Source organism: Lepisosteus oculatus, chromosome 4 (genome assembly GCF_040954835.1).
Source record: "Lepisosteus oculatus isolate fLepOcu1 chromosome 4, fLepOcu1.hap2, whole genome shotgun sequence".
Taxonomy (NCBI): domain Eukaryota; kingdom Metazoa; phylum Chordata; class Actinopteri; order Semionotiformes; family Lepisosteidae; genus Lepisosteus; species Lepisosteus oculatus.
Window position 1 is genome coordinate 59,953,804 of NC_090699.1, and position 22,267 is coordinate 59,976,070.

The 22,267-nt window shown below is 35.7% G+C and overlaps 1 protein-coding gene across 1 annotated transcript in view; it reads left to right on the forward strand.

Moving 5' to 3' along the window:
- cpne9 (copine family member IX) overlaps positions 1-22,267 on the forward strand; it is a 120,568-nt gene that overhangs the window by 49,679 nt on the left and 48,622 nt on the right. The window contains exon 7 of the mRNA XM_069189438.1: positions 20,546-20,609. Within this exon, the coding sequence (XP_069045539.1) occupies positions 20,546-20,609 (64 nt within the window). The remainder of the gene's footprint in view (positions 1-20,545; positions 20,610-22,267) is intronic.

Consider the following 22,267-nt stretch of genomic DNA (forward strand, 5'->3'; position numbering starts at 1 on the left):
TGTGTCAAAAGCATTTTAAGAACCATTTACACAGCATAATTTCTCAGTTTCTTTTTTTCAGCTTTTATTATTGAATCAAGAGGCAGGGAAAATACGTGAAGAATATTTCCTAAAATTGAGTAGAAAGGCATAACCATGTAGGGGAATAACAACTGAGCGTGTTTAGTTGTTGAATGAATGATACAATAATCATCACCCTGTTTTTGTTTTGGATGGCATTAGAATAATTGATAGCGATCAATAAGACACAGGGAGGTACAGTAAGAGGGACCTTAAGGCTGATGTCTATATGATGTCACTCCATACCGTAGGAGAAATTCCTACCAGTGCTTCTGTTACATCAAGCTTAGAGAAAAGTTTCTCTAGCAGAAGGTTGTTCAGTCTTGGTTCTGTGGGGCTACCGTCATACAAGTTATGTTGGGTTTTAGATTGTCAGCACCCTGAGAAAAAAAAGCTGTTAAATCGTTGCAATTAAGTAAACAGTAGAATAGAAACTCCTACAACAGCAGTCTTGAGCAACATGATAAGATAAGATCACTTTAAATCAAATCAATTCAAATCAAAGTTTATTTATCGAATGCACAACAATACGGCGTGCAGCAGTAGTTGCTGGCAATGAAGTGTCTTTGGATTCCATTAGCTTACAAATGCGATCCTGAACTAGAAAATTAAACCAGGACATTGTACATTGTGATCCTGCTGCAAGAAAACATTGATTACTGGCCCTGTACACTTTCATTAATCAGATGACTAATAGTTCATCAAGAAAATAGGCACTCAAAGGAATATAATTCTGTCATGACAAGGGATGATTCACACGTCAGAAAGGTATGTGTCTGTAAGAACCGCAGATTGATGAGAAACAAAATGTCCTTCGTTTGAACACCATTTGTATAACTATAGTTAAACATGTTCTTTCAAAGGTTCTGACAGCTTTTAAATAGGTTCTTTTCATAGTCCAGTTTTTTTTTGTCGGTGAAAGATGCTATATTCCTGGCTTCAGTCATACTTCATGTTGAATAATAGTGCCAATGGGAAATACATCATGTGCAAGCAATGCTTCACAGTCTGTTATCTACAGACAGTGATTGATGTAACATATTCTATGAATCATGCTTTAGTAGAAATAGATGGATTTTTTTTTTCAAATAACTGTACTGGATTGAGATGGGGTCAGAGGAAATGTCAGTATTTGCCAAGCTGTATGTTGCCCAGTGCACAGGGTTATATACGGACATGACCTAGCATATTTATCTAGATTTTGTATGAAATTATAATTAAATGATTATAGAAAAATAAACTTGTAGTGCTCATTTATTTTGCTGTTTTTGCCGAGAAGAAGCAAAAAGTTTACTTGTCCTTGTATGTAAATGAGTGGTGTTTGTCAAGCAAAATTGACATTGAAGTAAATGTTTTTCCCCTGAAATACTATACCTGTTCTGTAATCAATTCTTTCTAGCAGGTCCAGTGCTTTGCTTAGGCCCATATGGTACTTAGTAGTTAAAATAAATACTGAAAATCATTGTGGAACACAGGAGGTTAGACAGTCCCTTTTGGTTCTGAGCTGGATTTTGAAATCCGAATAGCCATTCTGCCCATCTAATATCTGTTTTAAATAGAAAATGTCTATAATACAGATAAATTACTGAGAAGTTGGAATCCGCAGTTCTGACAGCCAATCCAGAGATCAGAATGCAGCTTAGATTTGTGTTTGATAAAAGTCTGTAAGTTCAAAGATTATACCTTACTTCCTTTGTTCTGCCAGCAACTGGTGAAGCTTGTAAGGAACCTCTCTCGCACAGATGCTGATTATCATTCCAGTGTGTGGCTTCGGTTTTATCCGTATAGATCATTACTTAAACTCAGTCTGTCCTACCCACAGATGTCCTGGCTCTCTCTCTCAGTGTGGCAATTCCCAGTGAAAGGACAAATTCTCCAAAAATTGTCATAGCTGAAACCCATCTGCTGATGTTCGTTAAAAAAAGGTCATATGCTGTCAATCTTTAACATTATATTTCTATATTTTATTCATAGGTAATGTGGCTGCAATGTGAGATATCACACATAAAGGACCATTTTTACATTCTTTGAATTGTCACTGAGTTGGAGAACTCTTGAGGCTGAAATGAATGGTTTTGACTGTAATCATCCTTTTCATTGCAAGGAGAATTATTTGGAATTGTTAGTAAAAGCAACCACAGAGATGTATTCAGATTTTTCAGGTAGAGGGGAAAACATCTCTGGTGTTTTATAGCTTTGAACATTGTTAAAAAAAATAATCACACATTGATATATAGTGTACATATAATTTTTTATTTCATATTTTCTAGTGTTGCAAACAAAAGTTGTTGTATTTGTGCTCAAAGTATTTTCAGTGATTTCAGAGATCCAGAATATAAGTATAAAATGGAGAATTTGATGCTTCTTGCTATCAAGAAAGGGCAGGCATACATTTTTAATTTGTCACTGCACACATGATAGAAAATTGGTCCTGGGAGTTAGTCCAAGCTCCTTATTTAATTCTTAGAATGCATAGTTGTCCATGCCTTCAATTTGATTGATAGCCTGTGCTTTGCAGAGCTGAGAGTCATTCACCTTCTTCACAGGACATCCAGAGAGAATTTTTGCAGGGATTCCACATTCGTTTTCACCTTGAATAGGGTTTTTGTGGAGGAAGCTTATGTATAATGACTGTAAATTAATCATAGTTAATTCAGCATTAATGTGTTCACTTTAGGAGAGAGTGATTAATTTGTTTAGTAGCTCAAAGCAATCAGACTCTTGTGACTTTTTAGGACCTTATAAAATATGATTATATCTTTTAAACACAAAAGATATTGCAAAAAGGGTCTAGGCTATATTCAGTTGAAAACTGTTTTTGTCTGTAAAGTTAATCATTTACTATTATGGCTTAGCAGAAGATAAGGAGATCTCATAGAGCACAGATTGGGTTTATACACCCAATGGCCTTATTTTGAAGTTTTATTTTTTAATTAAAATTAGGAGACGATGCTCTTGTTTTATTTCAATGTAAGCTACAGTATATATGTAACATCTGGACTCTATAAAATCTATGGTCTGGGTACATAAGTGCAGTTGGACATGGAGATAACCAAGCAATCACAATCTTTGTTACTTAAACATCATCACAGCCATCTCTCTCATTCTGAACACAACAGAGTGATAAGAAGCATAGCTCCCTTTTCTTGAGTTCTGCTTCACGTCTTTGTGTCCCTATCTGGAAGTCAGGCAGCTAATCTGCTTGCTGACTAAGACAACATAAAGCACTCTCCGTGCTCAGTTTATAAATGAGAATGGCTCAATCCTTACTGATCTCATCTCTCTCCTTGCTTTGTCTTTATTTCTCACTCCTAACCACTGGCACAAAGCTCTACAAGTCTTCACCATCCCCAAGTCAAATATTTGTCTTCCTCCTTTATAGTTTGGGGTTTCAACTTTTCATCCTCATGGCCACATCAAGTGACTGATTGGGTTTTAAATGCCTATTAATTTTTTTAAAAAATGTCAATAAAATTACATTTTATACCCGCTTGTTATAATCTTTCCAGATTTGACTCTTCAACAATGCATGCTTTTTTATTCCCGTTCACTTGATTTTATTTTAATTAGAAACTGCATGAATTAAAGGCAACAGTCCTTTCAAGTTTTGCAATTAAGGGATGGTCGGCAGTTTTTTGTAATTTGCATGAAAAACAGACGTGATGAAAAATGTTATTTTGTCAGGCAGTTTTCTTTAGATACTGCATTATTGCCAAAAACTTTATCTCCCACACTTTATCTCTTTGTCTTTGACATTAATTTCTCTGCCATGCCATTGAACATTTTGCCACAAATTGAGCAATTAGATGGATTGATGTGAGAGACTTGTGGGTACTTCACTTGCTTAATGCGTTCTACACTTATATACAGTACTGTATACAGTATATCCTTGTGAAGATGTGCAATTGCTTTAGGAAGCCAAAAACCATTAAAGTCATGGTGTTGAACACAACGAAGCAACATTTCATAACATTTTAAACTTTCAGAAACCGTGCTGATTCCTGTTTTGCCCAGAGGTGACTTGTTTGTCTCGCACACAAGTAAACTCTTTGGAGGAATGACTGCCTCAGTGCCGCCTGCCCTTTTCCCTGTTAGTCAGCGGGGAAAATGTGGCTTATCCCTTGTCAGTGCAGCTTGGCTGTCAGGCATAACAATGGCCAGCCACTTCCTCGTTTGAGATTTATCACTTGAGGAGGGGGCCATCTCACAGAGCACTCCTGAGGAAATGAATGGAAAATGAATTATCGCATTGAACTTCAGAAATCCGCTGCACTGGTCGCTTACAGACCATCCATGCTGTGCTAAATATAGTCTTCTAATTTTAATAAATTCAATTATCCGATCGTTTTTTGTAAGTACCTAAAAAAATACTGAATGTTTTCTGACATTAATCTTATGCTATTTTTTAGTTTTCTTCCCTTTTTGGTGTTTTGCGTTCTATTGGTGCATACATTGGCAAGCCACTTTTAACCACTGTTTTTAAATGTAAAGATTGACGACAAATTTAGTGCCGTTTACAAAAGTGGGGGATTGTATAGTGAAGATGGAAAAAAGCCATTATGCTATTGGGATTTCATTTGGAGTTCTGTATCTTACTAATTGTATAATACCATTTAATTGGTGTGTATAGTTGTTGCTATTTCGATTGGATAGGCCTTATATTATTATTAATATGGACTAACTATTGCAGATAGTAGGTCCTACTGGGATTTTCTCTTAGAATCCCAAAGGTGTTTCTTGTAGAATTACAAAGGAAAGCCACAGTTTGCAGTGTGCAGTTTTATTTTTATTGTGTGATCACAACTTTACACTTGTTTTTCCAACAAAAGATCCCTTCTTGCCCAGAAACACATGTGATGTCTCACTGAGAATCTTGTTACTGCAACTTGTTTCAGTGCTGTTCATCATATTAACTCTCTGCTTTTGAGATGCTCCGTTTATTTGTAAAGTTTTCTCCAGTTCCTGCAACTGACTCCATACCGTATATACAGGATATACGTGGATGTTCTTGAGTGTATTTCACATGTCTGCATACCATCTGACAAAAAGAATTACTGTACATAGTTACTTTTTGTACAATCTGATACAGGTGCCAACTTTCCCTGTGATGGAGTTCTGTTAAATTTTTCAGGATGTGAAAAGCCCTTGTGATATTCTCTCTTTGTGACAAATTGCACTTAACAATGAATGCTATTGAAATACTAAATGTGTTTACACAGTACCTGTGTTTAATAGCACAGCGTGTTCTTAAATAGCAGGGAGTGTGAAAGTAAAAAAAAAAATGATTGGCTTCACTAACAGATACTGTGCTATGAATGTAACCTGTAATTGCAGAAGTCTTTGTAAGGTTTAAATGGAAAAGACCAAAAAGCTTTCTGCAGAAGATAAAATTAAAATAAAGGCTAATTCTTTGACCTGAAGCCTCTGCTGCCAGATCTTAAGTCAAGAAAAATGTGCGTGAAATAGAAAGTCTTTCTCCATTTCAGTAACTGTCACTTGTAATATGTTCTTCAGTCAAAATATCCTATTATATTTTGTTGTCCTTCTTAAGTTAGCAAATATGTTCTTTTGATAAGTGTTTCGTGTCTCTGCTTAATATTTAATTTAATAACATCTACAGGTGTTTTTTCAGATATTGGTACGCTCTTCAAAATAAACCTGGTGTCTTAGTAAATCCTAGTAGCTAGAGACCTATTAATTGTATGATCAGCTGAATGTATTTTGAAACTAAATTCCCATTACTTCCCGTGTTACAATCTCTGATTGGTTCCAAAACTGAAAAAATGTTCCCCCAAACACCTAAACTTTACATTAATACACCACAGAAGAGTACTAATTAAGAAAACAATAACATTCCTGATTAATTATTTGAGTAACCTGTTCAAAGTCATTAGTTGAAGCATAAACAATAGGTAAGAAAACAATAACACTCTTGACCAGCCCAGAAGAGTAAAAAATCTGCTCATTAAAATCAGTAGGATAGCAATTTCTTGTATAATAAGGGATTATTATACCAAAGATATTTTGTCTTTGGTAATAACCACTAACATCTCATTTTTACTTTTCATTGGCATTCCATTGGCTTTGTTCTTGTGCTTAAAATAATTTATAGTGAGAAATGTTTGTCTGCTTAATGCCAGGGATAGTAATTGAGTAGTTTGTGATAAATTGATGTATAACTGCAACAGTACTACCTTAACGGCATTAATTCAGACTATGAATTGAAATGTTTACCTAAGTAAGCAAAATCGCTTTGCTGTAAATACCCAGATAAATGTTCAAAAACTGTTGACTATTTCATTTTAATGAGAACCTTTGTAAATGGAGAACTGCAAAGACAAATTGCGCTTATAGTAATCAATGTCATACTAGGTTATCAACATGCGTTTTACAATCCAGCAACACTAAAATATTGTTAAAACACCTCTTTTATCTGTTTCAATTTAGCAACACCTGTTTGAAGCTTATGCGGTCATTTATTACATAGGCTCAGACATTTGAATTGGAAAGTTGAATGAGGATAAATATCAAGTTTAATTTGCTGAAGAGGTTTTAGACGGGAACAATATCAGTTTGTAACCACCTTCCCATAACTTTAATGTTAATATTAACCACAGCAATATACTGGACATATGTTGAGCTAAGCTGGAGCACACATGGATGTTCCTTTGCTTTTAAGTCTGCCAGTGTGCTGGATCTAAAGCAGTAGTGTCAGAGATTAAAACTCAGGTCACCATTACGGGGCACACAGCTGTATTATTGTCACTTGCCAGCTGGCGCCTGGGATGATGCCTGCCAACTTTAAAGTTATCAGTTTGAGAACAAATTGGCAGTCAGGTGACAATCTTGATTTTTGCAGTTGCAGGATGTAACCATGTCGTTAAAATGTGTGTGATTAGAAAGATAAGGTGCATGTCTACTCTATGGTTTTGTTTAAAGCAACCCACATTTAGAACATGTCTGTCATTGCAAAGATTGTACTGATAGTGTGACGTACTGTAGCACATGCTTTGTAAGGTGGCACCACAGCTGACATGACCTATTAAGTGTGGAGTTAATTGGCCATAGGTTTTGAAAAAGAGAGTATATCAAGAAAAATGCACAGCTTGTCAGGTACAAATCTGACGCACATCTGGGTCCTAATGGAATCTGCCCCACTTCAGTTCAGTAGCTGTAGTAGCATGGAAAGGAGAATTTTGAAAAGTTTTTTTTAAATACAGTCACCGTCTTGGTTGGCATAGGATCACTGTTTTTGCTACATACCAGTTTCCATTTCTATACCTGGCAAGTTTGGGAGCTGATCAGGTGCATGCTGTTCAAGCTGGGCCAGTTTGAAATTTGGTAAAGGAAAAAGAAATGGAAGGGGAAAAAAAAGAAAAAAAATCCTTGCAATCACTGAAGGCTTCAACGCCTGGAATCCTAATGAATAAGAATCAGACAGAATTGTACGTTTTAAAATCAGAGATTAAACTCTATGTACCTGACTTTTAGCTAATCATGAAGCTGTTCCTAGTGCCCGAGTACTGTAATGAAGCAGGAATGACAATGAGGGTTATTCTTTATTGAGATTTAACAAAGATGAAAGCTGTAGACTTATCCCTAAGAGGTGGCATTCTAAGTGTCTATGTACAATGAAGTGTGGGTGTTCATAATTCTCGGAGAAAGCCTGTCTGGTATTCTGTGGATCTCCCTGTCCTTCAGGAGGATGAGAGAAGTGAAGTGCTATTTTTACTTTCAGTCAGGGGGGCCAGATCATGTGCACTTTAGAAGTGCTGCCCTCCTGAGAGGTAGGAATGTACTGGTAAACCGGTAATAGTCTTAGATAGGCACCACAGGGGCCCCATGGCCTGCATCTAATGAATAGACATGTTTGTCGGCTTTCATAAGCACCAAGTCCAGCTTTTCACTATTGAATAGCATTCATCTCGGGCTGAAAACTGTTATCCCACATTCTGTACATAAAAACATGAAAGCTTTTCAATTGGTGCAGGATATACAGTATTTTTCTAAAACAAGACGGAGATTTCTGCAGTATTTCATTCTTTATTAGCAATGCATTCTTGTGTCTCTAAAATCAGTTTATTTTAATGCCACATTCGATGCATGATCCACAAATGAATCGTGTCTGCATGCTGCTGTTTTTTTCGGATTCCATTATAGTAAAGTTATATTGCTTTCATTATTGTGTTGTGCTTCTAAATGGACTGTTTCAATTGATCTTGAAATATACAGAGTTGTGATAGCTTATAAAGTTTTGTTTGATTAAACCAATCTTATTCTTATTTTTCATTGCACATTCTATGGATGGGGAAATCGTACATTGGTAGTGATCGATATTGACTTAAACTATAGGTTATAAGGACTCCTCCTTTTTTATTTGAAGTCAAAAATATTGAGATCAAAGAGGCCCTTTTATCTTAGCAGATGTGCAAAATCTCACTAGTAAGAGACTATTTGTTGAATTTTGAAAATCTGATCTTAACTTCACATTTGTTTTTCAGATATACCCCCCAGAATATACTGTAGTTTAAATGCTTATGAGTGGGTGACTAATACTTCTGAAATAGTCTACAGCCACCTCCAAAATTGAACAAGAAATCCATAGTGTGAAATCATCCTATATATTAACCTAATTCTCTCATCTGTCTGAATTCCAGGATTACTGGAGGAGGAAATTGTTTTACAGGGGTCCCAGACATTTAGAGAGTAGAGGATTTTATTTGCTCTGTGTACATTGGGATTCTTATTTGTGCCGTTCTTTCAAGACATGTAGAGTACAGCAGACAACACAGTACAACAGATAACCCTGCACAATGTAAACATTACATTACAAAGCAGTAAATAGTAAATAATAAATAGTGGCAGTATGTACAGAAATAGTGACAGTATGTATAAATTTGAAGATGATCTGTAAATTAAAATATAATATCTCTGTATCATGTGGATAGTCCTTTTAAATACAGTACAATCCTTTTTTGCATTATCTTGGTAACATTTTCAGACCAAACAGTCCTTTGGATGGCTACTAGCCAATTTCTGTAATCTTAGAGTGGGCTATAATTGCGAACTAAAGTATAGATAAACCAATATTAAGCAACTTGAGGAGTGACCTTCGTTGTAGACATACTTTAATGTGAAACCAAGAGGCAAATTAATTATCTGAAGCGAAACCAGATTAAAATCCTTTAAGTTAGTTTTAATGACTATTTAATGTATCTGTGTACATCACACATCAGCTGTTTTAAGGTCTCACTGTCATGAAGGTGATAATATTAAGATTACACAAAAGGTTACATACAGTATAGGAGAAAAGCATTCTGCCCACTTCTTTGGTTACTAGTAGGTGATTGTTGCAAACCATTTCAACCAGCACTTTGTTTTTTAAACAGATGAGTCAACTGAGAACTCATTTGTATTTATGATGACCTGGAGAGTATCTGTGTGTAGGTAGCAGGCCAATCTGAGTCAATTGTTTTGCTCAAGGATATAGTAGCATTTCATCTTTGAACCCTCATCCGTCCAGTCACAAATCCAGTCCTAACCACTATTCCACACTGTTTATAATTTCCACTTCAGTTCATAAGTGAAATCTTCAGTTGTGGTTCGTTAAATGCAATATCTCATGCATTATAAGTTTGTATTTTTAAATATTTTTAAATTATATATAGAATATTTTTTAAGATTTCTGGTCACTTCATTAATATTCTCCAAAAAGTATAATAATCTGGCCTCACCACATAACTCCAAAGGAGCTGTGATATCAAGCACTGGCTCTTACGCATATGGCATTTAACGCTTTGTGTCGGTCTTTTCAGTGCAGCACAAGTGACAACTTAACACGGTTGTTTTGTGAGGCACAGGGTTTTCTGAAAGGCTGCCCATCCTTGACCCTAAAAATAGTGCTCTTTGCTCAAACCATACATTCTTATTATCTCACATGCTGAAAGACCCATTAATCTTTTGGATCTTATTCCTGTCCTCCTTCACTGCTTCTCTCACAGTTACACTTCATTTTTCCTTCAGAATGAAGCACTTACTGTCACATTACTTTCTGTGTGCTCAACAAAACTTCCCTTTTAAAGAATACTCTATATGACATGCTTAGCAGTGAGGGTACATTAGTCCTGTGCCTTGGAGAGAAAATAACTTTTCAGTTTCTGAATACTGAAGTCTGAGTGCATCTACATTTGTGATTAGGTGATGTTCCTAAGGCATCACTAGTATCATGAGTTGTAGTAGAAGAATAGTAATAATTGCTGTAATTTGTAGTTAAGATTCTAGACACAAGGCTTCAGCAACATTTTACTGAGTACACAAGGATAGTCCTTATTTCAGCCATTAAGATGCTTAGCTTTTATTGTGCGTGTTTGCAGATATTTACTGTATGTGCTGGTTTGCAAGTATTTATTTCTGCATCTGTTTGTATTGGTTTTTTTATGAAAGCAATTCCTTAGAACATTTCCAGGTTTTTGTCCCAAAGCAACGTTTTTTAATTAAACTCATCGCCTTCCACATATTACTCGTAATGTCAGTTTTTCACCTAAAAGGAAGCTAGATGAAAATGTTTTTGTTCTTTGCAGCAGATTCCAGATGCTGTATACAGTATTCCCTTGCTTCGACTAGAAGGATACATGAAGAAGTTAGGAATGTGGCTATGGTGTGGTTTGTATAGGAGACGTAACCTTGTTGTATGACTAGATTTCTGGGTAATACTTTATATTGGAAGGTTTGAAAAATATGTGAATTTTGAATACTGTATAATACTGTATATGTTTCCCTAATGGGTAAATGAAATGAATTAATAGAATTATTCTAAAATGCTTCTTGTGGACTTCCCTATAAACACTTATAACATGTGAAGAGCACATAATTGCTCTTGAAAGACATTTTAATTGCCTAAAATTAAATCAAATTGCAATACAGAAGCAATGGTCTGTCAAATATGTAGTAAAAACGTACACTGTAAAAGCTTTGAGAAAGCTTTAATCAAGTCTTTCTGAGTGTGGACATTTTCATGTAAATACAGTAGTAAAATTGCTTAGACATGCCATTCCAGTTGTTTCTATTGTTTTACTTGTGGAGGTCTTAAAGAGAAGTACACACTCTGTAAGTGTTTAAAAGATACGTCATACAGCAAAGTTCGATTAACCTGTCTAGTCAGAAAGTTGCTTTTACTGTTTCTCTTTTTATGTTGTTTGAATAGTGACAGTGTAATTTAATTTTTCATGAATTTCAAGTTCTTTCATTGTTGAGATAGCCCCTCCAGCCAACCACTGCAATGTCAGATATTGCAAAGAATTGTTGAAAATGCACAAATCTTGACGAATTAATAAATACTGTAATAGAATTATCTTTAAAATTATACTTATTATGTTTGCCACTCACAACATCAATTTGGGTTTAGTCTTAAATCCACACAGAATGACTTTAAATCTTTGTAAAAGTCACAAAGATATCACTATATCTTTGTCTTTTTGTGTCAAAGTAAATTAATGCTTGTGTTTCTCAGAGTGATACTTTGAGTTTTCATACCTCAGCAGTAGATACAGAAAATCTCACTGTTGTTACCTAGCTTTGATGTTTGCTCTTTTTTCAAACTCAAAATTTGTCCACTGCTAATCTGGATTAATGCAGATGTAGCACTGTAAGTCTTTGGACAGTTTGGGAAATTAGTAATGCATAATTGCTCTGACAAGATCTTGGGCTTAGTTCCTTAGGGACTCTGTAGGGTAGGCACAATTCTCTGCTGGCCTGGGAAAACAGGTCACTTTGTTACTGAAGTTACTTATCTCTTCTCATCAATGGCTGCTTACTCTGCTAATCACCATACACTCATATCTAACTTAACTAGCTGAGCATGACAGACCACTAAATCATGAAACCGTGGCAGTGTGTTTAGTAAAAGATAAAGTTCATCATTGGAAGGCATTGATTTAGGTGGTACTTCTTAATCTTCAGTACTGCAGAAAAATATTTCTGGTTTACAAAACTTGACATGAAGGAGCATGTATATATTCTGGGTTCACACTTTATGGGAATATCTGCAGTCTCTTTGTGGCTTTGAGCTCATTCTTCTGTATTGGGAAGTCTAATTGGAATTTTCTGTGGAGTTAATTTGTCCAGTACTGTATACAGTATAATCTGCCGCTAAAGAATGCTAGACAATGTTTAACTGTTATATAATACTGTATATTTACTAATGCTCTTCGGTGTCTGAAATCAGTCAACTTAAGTGGCATTTGTTTCCTCACCAATATCCTGAAATATTTTATATCTGTCTTTATTAATAAATGCACACAGTATAAAAAAAGAAAAAATAACAGTTAAAAAAACAATAGTTTAAAAATATTCTGTGCAGACCTTTGGTACAAAGATCTCAGACGTCGCAACCCGTAGCATGATAATTATATCACATGCTTATTAATGAAGTCAAGAATTCTTAAAGAACTAGTAGCCATTGATGAGCATTTCTGGTGGGTTTTAATGCTAAATAGACGATTATACAAATGTATCATGTCTTCCACCCCCAGAGACTATTCATTGGTCAGTAATAGATAATTGTAGATAGTTCATGCTTTTCCAGCTGGCAGGCTTCATCTGGAACAGTGTTCGGGCATGGTAAAACAAAACAAATATTCAAATAGGACCACTTTGTTGACCCATTTCAGGTATTATGGGCTGTAGGAAGCTGATGAAACTCACAATATTTGCTGTTTTTTAAATCCATATCTGCCTTTGCAAATCTAAAAACAGAATAAAAACGGTGAAATGTTCAATCCCCGTGCAGTGGGAATCCTATATGTTGCTTTGAAAAGTAGTTATATTACCTATGTTCCATTGGAATAAACCTTCTGTGGTATAGGTTTTGTTTAAAAATGTTTGTTACTGTATAACATTTACAGTATAAAATTACAGAATGTATACAATTCTGCAAAATACTTTTTTTTTGTCTGTTGCAGGGTTACTAATTTTCTAATTAGTATGGTATGTAATTTATATTTTGCAGAAAACCATTGAATCAAATTATGTTGTGGCAATCTTAATCAAATCAGGAACCAAGGTATAAATTAATCAGATAAGGAGTCTTTGTATTTAGATCATTGCACTGTGAATATGCTAAGTTTGTGCCCCTTTAAAAGATCCAATTACATTTCTTTTTTTAAACTTAACAATAAACATATTACATTATTCAACCTCATCTTAAAGAGCAAAAACGTTTTTTATGTATTATGACATATAAAAACTGAAAATCCAAGAATTCTGTTATCTTACACCTAAAATGGAAAAACATATTTGTGCTTTTTAATTTTTACACATCTTGTGCATTTTATTTCCCAGTGCTGTGGCTGGAGTTGTTACTTCAAACTTGGCCTTTTTTCTACCATCAGCTTTCGAAGTCTTAGAAACCCATTAGTTCTTCAAGGCCTAAACACTTCTGTAATCCACACAGGGATCAATTCAAAGGAGAAGCTGGGAAGTGGTTCTGAGCTGTATGAGAGAGCTTTAACATTTAATTTTACGTTTTCAAGCACTCAATTCAAATTGAACCAGCAGTTTCAAAAAATGAATATGCACAGACTCTTTACTATGAAAAAGGTATGTGGCATATGGCAACATTGCTTAAATTGTTCTTGTCTTCCTGGGGAATCTCTTTCAGCTGGTATAAAGAAGATGCCTTGTTTTGGTTGTGAAAGAGGCAGGAGTTCCCTTTCAGTATACAAACTGATGCCAGAAGTCTTCTGCAGTGTGATAATAGCATCAAGATTAAAATGGCATTACTGTGTAGGGAAACCTTATACACTGCAAGACAAATCACTGTAATCAGGTCTAAATTTAAATCATCCTGAGGTGTTTTAGACATGCAGTGATCCAACAGCAAGCATAAATTAAAATACGGGACCTCACTGATCACTGTTGATAACTTGTTGCCAATATATTGTAGAGTGCAATAGTTATACCAGATTTAGAATATTATAAAATAGTCCTCATTTGATATTGTACAACTCAACAACACTTTCTTGTTATTCTTGGTAAACATTGATAAAATTGTAATGTTGTCACTAAACATAGGCTGTAGCCACAAAACAAGAACTGACTAAAGATAATGATTTATCTTTATTGGGATTTGAATATCCCCCAATGTACACTTTAAAGAGACAGTTGCATTACAAAGTTGAGATGTGTCTTTCATCTCTTACAATTCTTTCCAAAATGTACTCCTGTAGCAGGAACACTGCCAAAACAAGCAAAGACCAAAGAACAGGCTTGTCAGAAAACATTGCCTAATTGGAGAGCAAGAAAGGATTCAAGACAGCTGAGCAGCCTTTTTTCCCCCCTTGTTTTAAAGTTTCATCAAACGCCAGATGACTGAATAAGATGGACTTTCTGTCACTCAGACTTGGTCTTTATCGCCAGGTGCTCATTGCTGGTAAATCTGACCTGGTTGTTAAGAACACAGCTGCCATGGCTATAATAAAGATGAATGTAGGCTTTGCTGCTGGACTCAGTTCAGGACAGTACACACGTCTCCCCTGTTGTTACTCATTGTATTGGATTACTTCAAATAGTATGCAGCACCTTTTTTGGGGGGGGTGAGTGTTATCTGTCAGAGAAAAATGTTTTGCTGTTATATCAGGGAGTCAGAAAACCACCCCTTGCAAAACAAATTCTAGCAATTATTCTCATATACAATAATACATTTTTGTGGCTATTAAAATAATGTAAATTATGTTTTTTTATGCATGTTAAACTAAATCATATGATAGATGAGATGTTCTCTTGAATCTTGAACAACTGATCATGCAGTTTAAAGAAGACTGATGCATTTCTCATTTCTTTTAGATTTGAAGAGTCTTTTAAAGTCAGATTTCATTAAGAAGTCATTCAGAATTGGCTTCCCTGTACCCTAAAACTGTATATTTTTGAGTATTATTGTGTGACTGTTAAATGTTAATTTACTGGGGTTTTCCATTTGATAATTATGCTCTAAAGAAGTTTACCTGGAAGTGTTATCGATTTATCATAGTATAGAAATTTAGTATAGAAGTATAGAAGTACTGCATATTCAGTATATATTCAGTTAAACTAGACATTTATTATATTCATAGACCTTAAATAAATGTATTGATTTATTACAAGTCTGGAAAACCACAACAATGTGGAGAGTGCCAGATTCAGGATTTTCATGCTGATCAGGATGTGAGGTTTAGCTTTTGATTTTCTGTTCTTGCGTCAGGTCCCTCACCGATCTGCAAGAGTGTGGGAATTCATTACTGTTTCATTAAACACTCCTTTTCTGTGCAATGTCTTCACCTCTACCATTGACTGTGTCCATCAGCAGCTTACAAGTAGCTTTTTCTCATTTTTTTTTCCAGGTACTTCCTACATTCAGGTAAAATGTTTGGTTTGATTAAAAAGTGCATTTCTGAAGTGAAAGACATTCAGGGAGTATATATCCGTAGTGTGATCAGGGGATGGAGTTTGAGGAAAAGTATGAGGGAAGAAGGGGGGGTTGATTTGTTTTTATAAAGAGTGCACTGTAATTAAATCACCCGCTTGGTTGAACCTGATGCCTTAGCATTAGGATAATGACCAGATGGTAATCGGCCACCCTGCTCTCTTCTTGGTGACACGTTGGGCTCTTCAATTTGCTTAACTGTGGTGTACAGCTGTGACTGTACTTTCCTGTCGCTCATGCTCATGCCCTTGCAGTCAGTGCTGTCCATGGTAGCTGATGTAACTAGGTCAGGCTTTTCTTCACTGACAGCCCAGTTTCTCTGCCTCCGTATTTGGGCTCACCAGGGCTACTTTGGGAATGACATGAATATCTCATCGTGCTACGCTGAAATGGTTTCTAAAATAGTGGCTGTTTATTTTACAGTGTCCCTTGTCATTTCTGATTAAGGCTCAGGTGCTAACAACTCTTCTCCTATCCACGAAAGGCCTAGTGAACCATGTAAGCAAACATGTAAGATAACGATTGATCACTGCTTTCCACACAACAGCCTGGGAATTTGTGGTTAAGGAAAAGACCTAGTTAACTAATTGACAACATTGGTTTTTCAATATAAATGTCAACTTGTTTAAGTCTCACCAAACAAATGCAGGATTTAACTTAAAGGCAGTTGAACTAAATCTGGTTTAATATTGTTTTGTTGTTCTGTAGTGGGTTAGGAGTTTGGGCTCAAAAGCTAGAGCAGCAAGATCCTGCTAGTGCCATTTTACATTTCTCACAAAATTACAAAAATGTTAATAAAAATGTGTATGGAATGTGAAAAGGTTATTTCTGATGAAAAGGAAATTCATTTCCCAGGGCTTACTGCTCCTTTACAAGTTTGCAGTTTGCACACTTTAATAGAGCTTGCATCGGATACTGACTTGAAAACCTAACAAAAGCATTTTAATTTTAGCCTTTAAATGTCATACTTGTATGGCATCACTTTCATAAAAATATTCTCACCAACATTTTCGGCTTCTTATGTATATATCTGTTTTTTCTCATGTTTTGTTTCGGATACTTTAATGGGCTTTTCTACAAACATCTCCTGTAGCAGGTCTCGATGTACTTTGTTTCTGTCCTTGATCTATGACTGGAGAGTGGCTTGCCATTAGAAAGCAAAGTGACACAGAAGATTTCCTTGCAAAGTTCTAAGGAATTGAGAGTATGTAAAAATAATCAGTACTGCGCAGGAAACGGGAAAGTACAGTAGCAGATAATGTAAGCAAAAGAGAAAATCGGGGAAATGGGTTCCATTTTTGAGTTGTTACTATAAAAAAACAAGTTAATTTTTGTCTGTGACTTAGAAGGCATGTTTAGTTCACTTCTTTCACTTCTAAAAACTAAAGTGCGCAGTTATTTTGAATGATCTACAGGCTAGTGCTGTCTTGCAGACGTTTGCTCCCGAGACGCATTAGTTAAATGAGTTTCCATTGTCGGTGTGAATCAGTATCAGAATGGAATGTGCTGCCAAAATGCACTGTTTTCCAAAAGCAGTAAGGGACATGTCAACATATAACTTATGATTAGAGTCTTATTAGTAATGGTGAAACAATTATTTATCCTGCTCTCAGTACAGCCTTTAAGAGTTTCATTAAGCTCTCATTTTAAGTAGGTCTATAATGGTGAAAGTGCCCAAAGGCCTTTTAAGGCAACATTAATAGTTTGTTTAAATAAAAGTGCCGGCTTACACTCAGTCAATGTCAGTTATTGTAATTTTGCAGCACATCTGTCTAAATGCTGTTTTTTTTCTAACTGACAAGTTCTAAGTTTTTTTTTTTATAATTCTGCTCAGGAAGTTGCTATTTGCTGACAAGGAAAAACAATGTAAAATTTCTCACCCAAGACATCATTATGGTGGGGAACTTTTATGTCAGCTGTGCCATGCACCCCTCTCCCCTTAATAAAAAAAAAGCAAGCAGACTTTTTCTTCTCTGAAAGTGATTATAGATGTCCTCCCCACACACACATACCAGTTTGCATGTTTTCATGTCCTGTGCCTCAGGACTACAGTACTGTATACTTTCTTAACTCCCACAAATCTGTGCTTTATTTTCTCACTTCTGATTCTGCTGGTGCTTTTCTGGTGAAATTACATTTTTGTTTTGTGGTCTCGGTCTTTTTGTTAGAAAGGTCACATAGAAACAAAATGATAAATACCTTTTGCAGTTCAGAGAATTGTTTAGTTCTCAACCACTACACAACAAAGTTGTGCCTAATTGTCCTGGTCTCCTGACATGAAAGATACCCAGTTTCCTTCCTTCCTGTAATAGTCAATAAGAAGAGTGTAAAATAATGATGGTGGTAGTTTGGTATTCCTCAATGGTGTACTTTGGGTTTAAATGTCAGGTTGGACATTGGTATTGTTCACTTAAGCAAGGAATAAAGGCACTCCATTAATGAGAATTTGTATTCAACTGTGTTTTAATTATGAAGAAGTTTTTTTTTTTTACACTTGCAAAGGTCACTGAAGCAAATAGGCAACCTGATAGTTTAGGTCTGAATGCAGGTCTTCAGATAAAAAAAAAAATCTATTAATGTGAAACATTGAAGACATTATTAATCACAGGAGGTTCCAGTAGCAAAACACCACTGGTTCTTTTTGTGACTGTGCACAGTAACTAGTTCAGTCTTGCATCATTGTCTTATTTTAACACAAAAACTGAGCTCTGACTGTGACTATTTTTAGACCACTTTTAAAAATAGCTAATTCTCTCCCTCTGCTTTCTAAGCAAACACTTTTCTGTTCCCTTTCCGGTTGTATAATTTCTGTTTCTAATCTTGGAAGTCTGTTGTAGGAAGTTTAAGTGGCAAGTAAATGAGTTTTAGTTACATCTATTGAAATGTTTTGTTAACTTCCATAGGGAGTGGGGGTAGCATCTGTTGGCCCAAGAATATCTGAAAACGTTCTTCATGGTGATCAATTTGTTTTGAGATCTGTTATTTTGCAACAGAGAGAACGAAAACAACAGGTAGCATTAGCCCAGATGCATAATTTTCAAATCACTTTAAGACCTGCTGTGTGTGATGTTTGCAAAGTCTTGTGTGATTTACAGTATGCACCAACATGAATATGATCTTGACATGTTCTTTAAATGACCAAGGAAATAAAAAGAACACCCTGCCCTATTGTAACCGATTATCTTGTCATTGTATTCAATACACTATTTTTAATTAATAAACAGTGGCCATACTCTGACCTTATTTGATAACTAGATTAATATGATCTCCTCACTGAATACACACAACATCAGGCTCTTTGGGTGATCAGGACCTTCTTACTTGAGCTTTGAAAGATCCAGCCACCATAAATCTATTGAGGAATTTTCACCTTTACGTCTCTGTTGGATAAACAAAGATTGAAAAGGAAAGACAGCTTGGTAAATATCTAAGCAGGGTATAGATGTTAAGTTCATCGTAACTCATTCCAGCATTGCACTCAACTGTTGTTCCCACAATCAGCTCAGGTGCACAATGTCCATGGATGATAGTTTTTCGAAAGGGAAGGGGATGTACAAGTTTCTGATTTGTTAGAGTGTTTGGCTGCATCCGAAGTGCTCATGTTCATGTAAACCTGCATTATTTAAAAAAGATCTTCTTCACACCTAATTGGGTTTTAAATTGCATGTCTCAGTAGTTTACTTATCTCATGACTCATGTCTGTATGATGGCCGCTTGTGGGTCCTGTCTGAAGGACGCCCTTGGAAAAATCATTATATTGTGAATCAGTGCTTTAACAAGAAAGCTTTGCCTGGGTTGTCAGAAAACAAAAGGGTCATTAGGGTGTTTTAAAGAGGCTGTTGATACCCAACAAGCAGCATAAATTTCAAATTTGGAGTGTTCCTTTGCAAAGGTAGGTGGGTCTAAAGCATCCGAGGTATGGTGGTACTGTTTGTGGGAATCGTGTTGTAGAAGAAAAACACTGCTGATAAATTTAAATTTCCATAGCTCATCATCTTTATTTCCAAAGAGATTATGCCCTGTGATTGTTTAGTTTTGTTGTTTAAAAGCTCTTGTGAGTTTTGATGGAGAAAACACCAGTATAAATATTAGAAACGTTTTTTTCAGAAGTTGCATGTCTGTCATAGCATAGATGTTCATGGCAAAAGTACCAGAGATACATTAATATTAATTAAAGGAAGACCTAAGATGTGAAGCCCAGTTATTTATAGTATATGTACACAAATGGAAGCCATATAATGACAATCATACAGTTAATAAATTATTGCAGCTTTGAAAACAATGTTCTTGAATTTTGTTTTATTGCAGCATTCTTTTTATCACAATTATGCTTTTCTGAAAGTTTATTACAATGCAGGTTAAATTACTGTATATCAAACGGCCGTTTTATTAATAGTACACATTAGTGGTTAATCTATTGGTGTTGTCTGTGCAACTGTGATATTATGTGTTTGTAAAAAATAGTATCTTCTTTATTATCTAATCAGGTTGAGTTATCTGATAATTACTACCATAAGTATCATCAAACAGATGTTAGCAGTCGATAATTCACTATGGGAATGCAGAGCGTTTGAAGACTTTCACCAGATTGTGTTAATGTCTTCAAATAGGTCATCTACAAATATCATATCACATAAGGGGTAAAGCAAAATCGGGAAGCCAGCACCCACCAACTCAAAAGTTTTGTGCTTTTACGTAAGACAGGGGATAGAAGTATTACAGAGTACACATACTGTCTTTTGCATTGCCAATGAAGGCTGAAGGCAGGGAAATAAAGTTCAGATTTCTGCAGAGTCTAGACTTCATCCCACCTTGTCATCTTTTTGTTAACAAGGTGTGAAAATGTTGATTTGGACCAGGTAGTTTGGAGAGTCTGAAACTCTGTAATTGCCTGTGCAGCTTGCAGACTTCCTCTCAAGCCCCAGGCCTGAATCTGTCATATAGCCTGGGTTTCTATAACAGACAACTGTGCATCTGTTTTGATAAATAGCACTCTCCTCCCCTAATGCTGGACTTTTTTATCCACAGTGGAATTCCAGGGAAGAAATGTGGGACCATTATTTTGTCAGCAGAGGAACTGAGCAACTGTCGGGTCAGTACCAATACTTTCTCTGCCTTGTGCCTCTGTGAACAAACACCTGAAGCACGGTATTGTACAAAACTTGAAATGTGTCTGAAACTTGTCTCTTTATTTCCTTGTGTGTAATTAATAATTTCTAACTGGAATACTTAAAAACGACATTAAGGGGCAAGAATCTGGGATACAGTAAACCGTCTGTTCCTCCTCTTCATTGTTTTCATCCTAAAAAATACTTAAACATGTGTTGTAAGTGCATCAAATCCATTTTCATTACAGTATACAGTACTAGCTTGCAAAAGAGTGTCTTTTAAGGCTGCCTGTCTGTACTGGAACCTGCTAAAGAGATGCCATTTATCAAACCATAATGGTATGGAAAAAAACATATCTGTCATTTCTATAGCAGTTGCAAATGACCTACTATAGAGACCAATAACTGCCCTTTTACGGTTCTTTAGAATTATCTGGCTATGCTATACGGTATGTCGCGCAAAAAAACAAAATAAGCTGAGATTTCGTTTTGTTTCATCTTCATCATCAGCCAAATCCCAGATAAAAAGTGTGGTGTAGCCAACCAGCAAAACAGTTTCCAAAATGCACTGTTCTAGCATTATAACAATATTATGCTTTATGCTGTTTATATAACTGTCTTAGTACAAATAAGCACTTTCACTTTCACCCAATGAGAAATTATTTTAGTTAACTGGTGCCAAAATATTGATAGATAAAAAAAAATGTTTACAGACATTTGGAACACTCAATGGCTCTCTTTAGTTTGATTCTAAGAACGTTTGTTTCCGGGCAAGGTACAAGTGAAAATAAATTACAGTGTCAATAGAAAAAAACAACATTCAAACCACATCTCCTGCCTTTATTGTTCATGGTTACGTATTGCATATAAAGAAGCCAATTGCATTTTGCTATTTTTCTAATAATTAGAAGAATAATGTTTTCTGAGTTGCGCTCCTGCGGAAGTGAAGCTATCACTACATTTTTCTATTTGTGAGACTACAGTATGTTTCAGAACCAGCAGGGTGCTTTTTGTTGGACAACAATCTATATTGGCTACATGGTTATAATTTTCTGGTCTCTGTAAGAAGTCACACCAGCTGAGACTGAAGAAAATTGCTCTAGGCAGGACTGGCAGCGGGAAAGATGTGGGAAAACAAGCAAATGTTCTGAGAATTTGAGACCAGCTGTTCTCATTTTGGCTGAATAAATAAGGTGAAAAAAGTTAAAGGATTGTAAAAAAAAATCATGGTGAATCCCATGTATAGAAAGTGATAACATTATTTGCATCATAGAGCTCTTCATCAGTACCTCGTGCTAATATTTTGCCTAATAGCATATGTCTATTTAAAGCATGGGATGAACATATTAGACCTTTAAAAAAATCCGGCATTCAGACATTGTGATAGGTCAGCATTCAGTCTCTCTAAAAGAAGAGGCTTTTGCTATTTTTGCTGAAGAGGTGCTTGTGTAAAGAATGGTAGGCATTTTCCTTGACCCCTGGTGTTTCTGTTAGTGTGTGTGTTCGCAAGATGCCAAAAAGATTTCCGAAAAAGACTGCAGAAGTCTTGTGAGAACAAGGTCACCACAGTCAACAACAAGACGATGAGCAGGCCTTTGACCTTACACTGACATAGTAATTATGCAGCTGTTTTAGAGCAGAG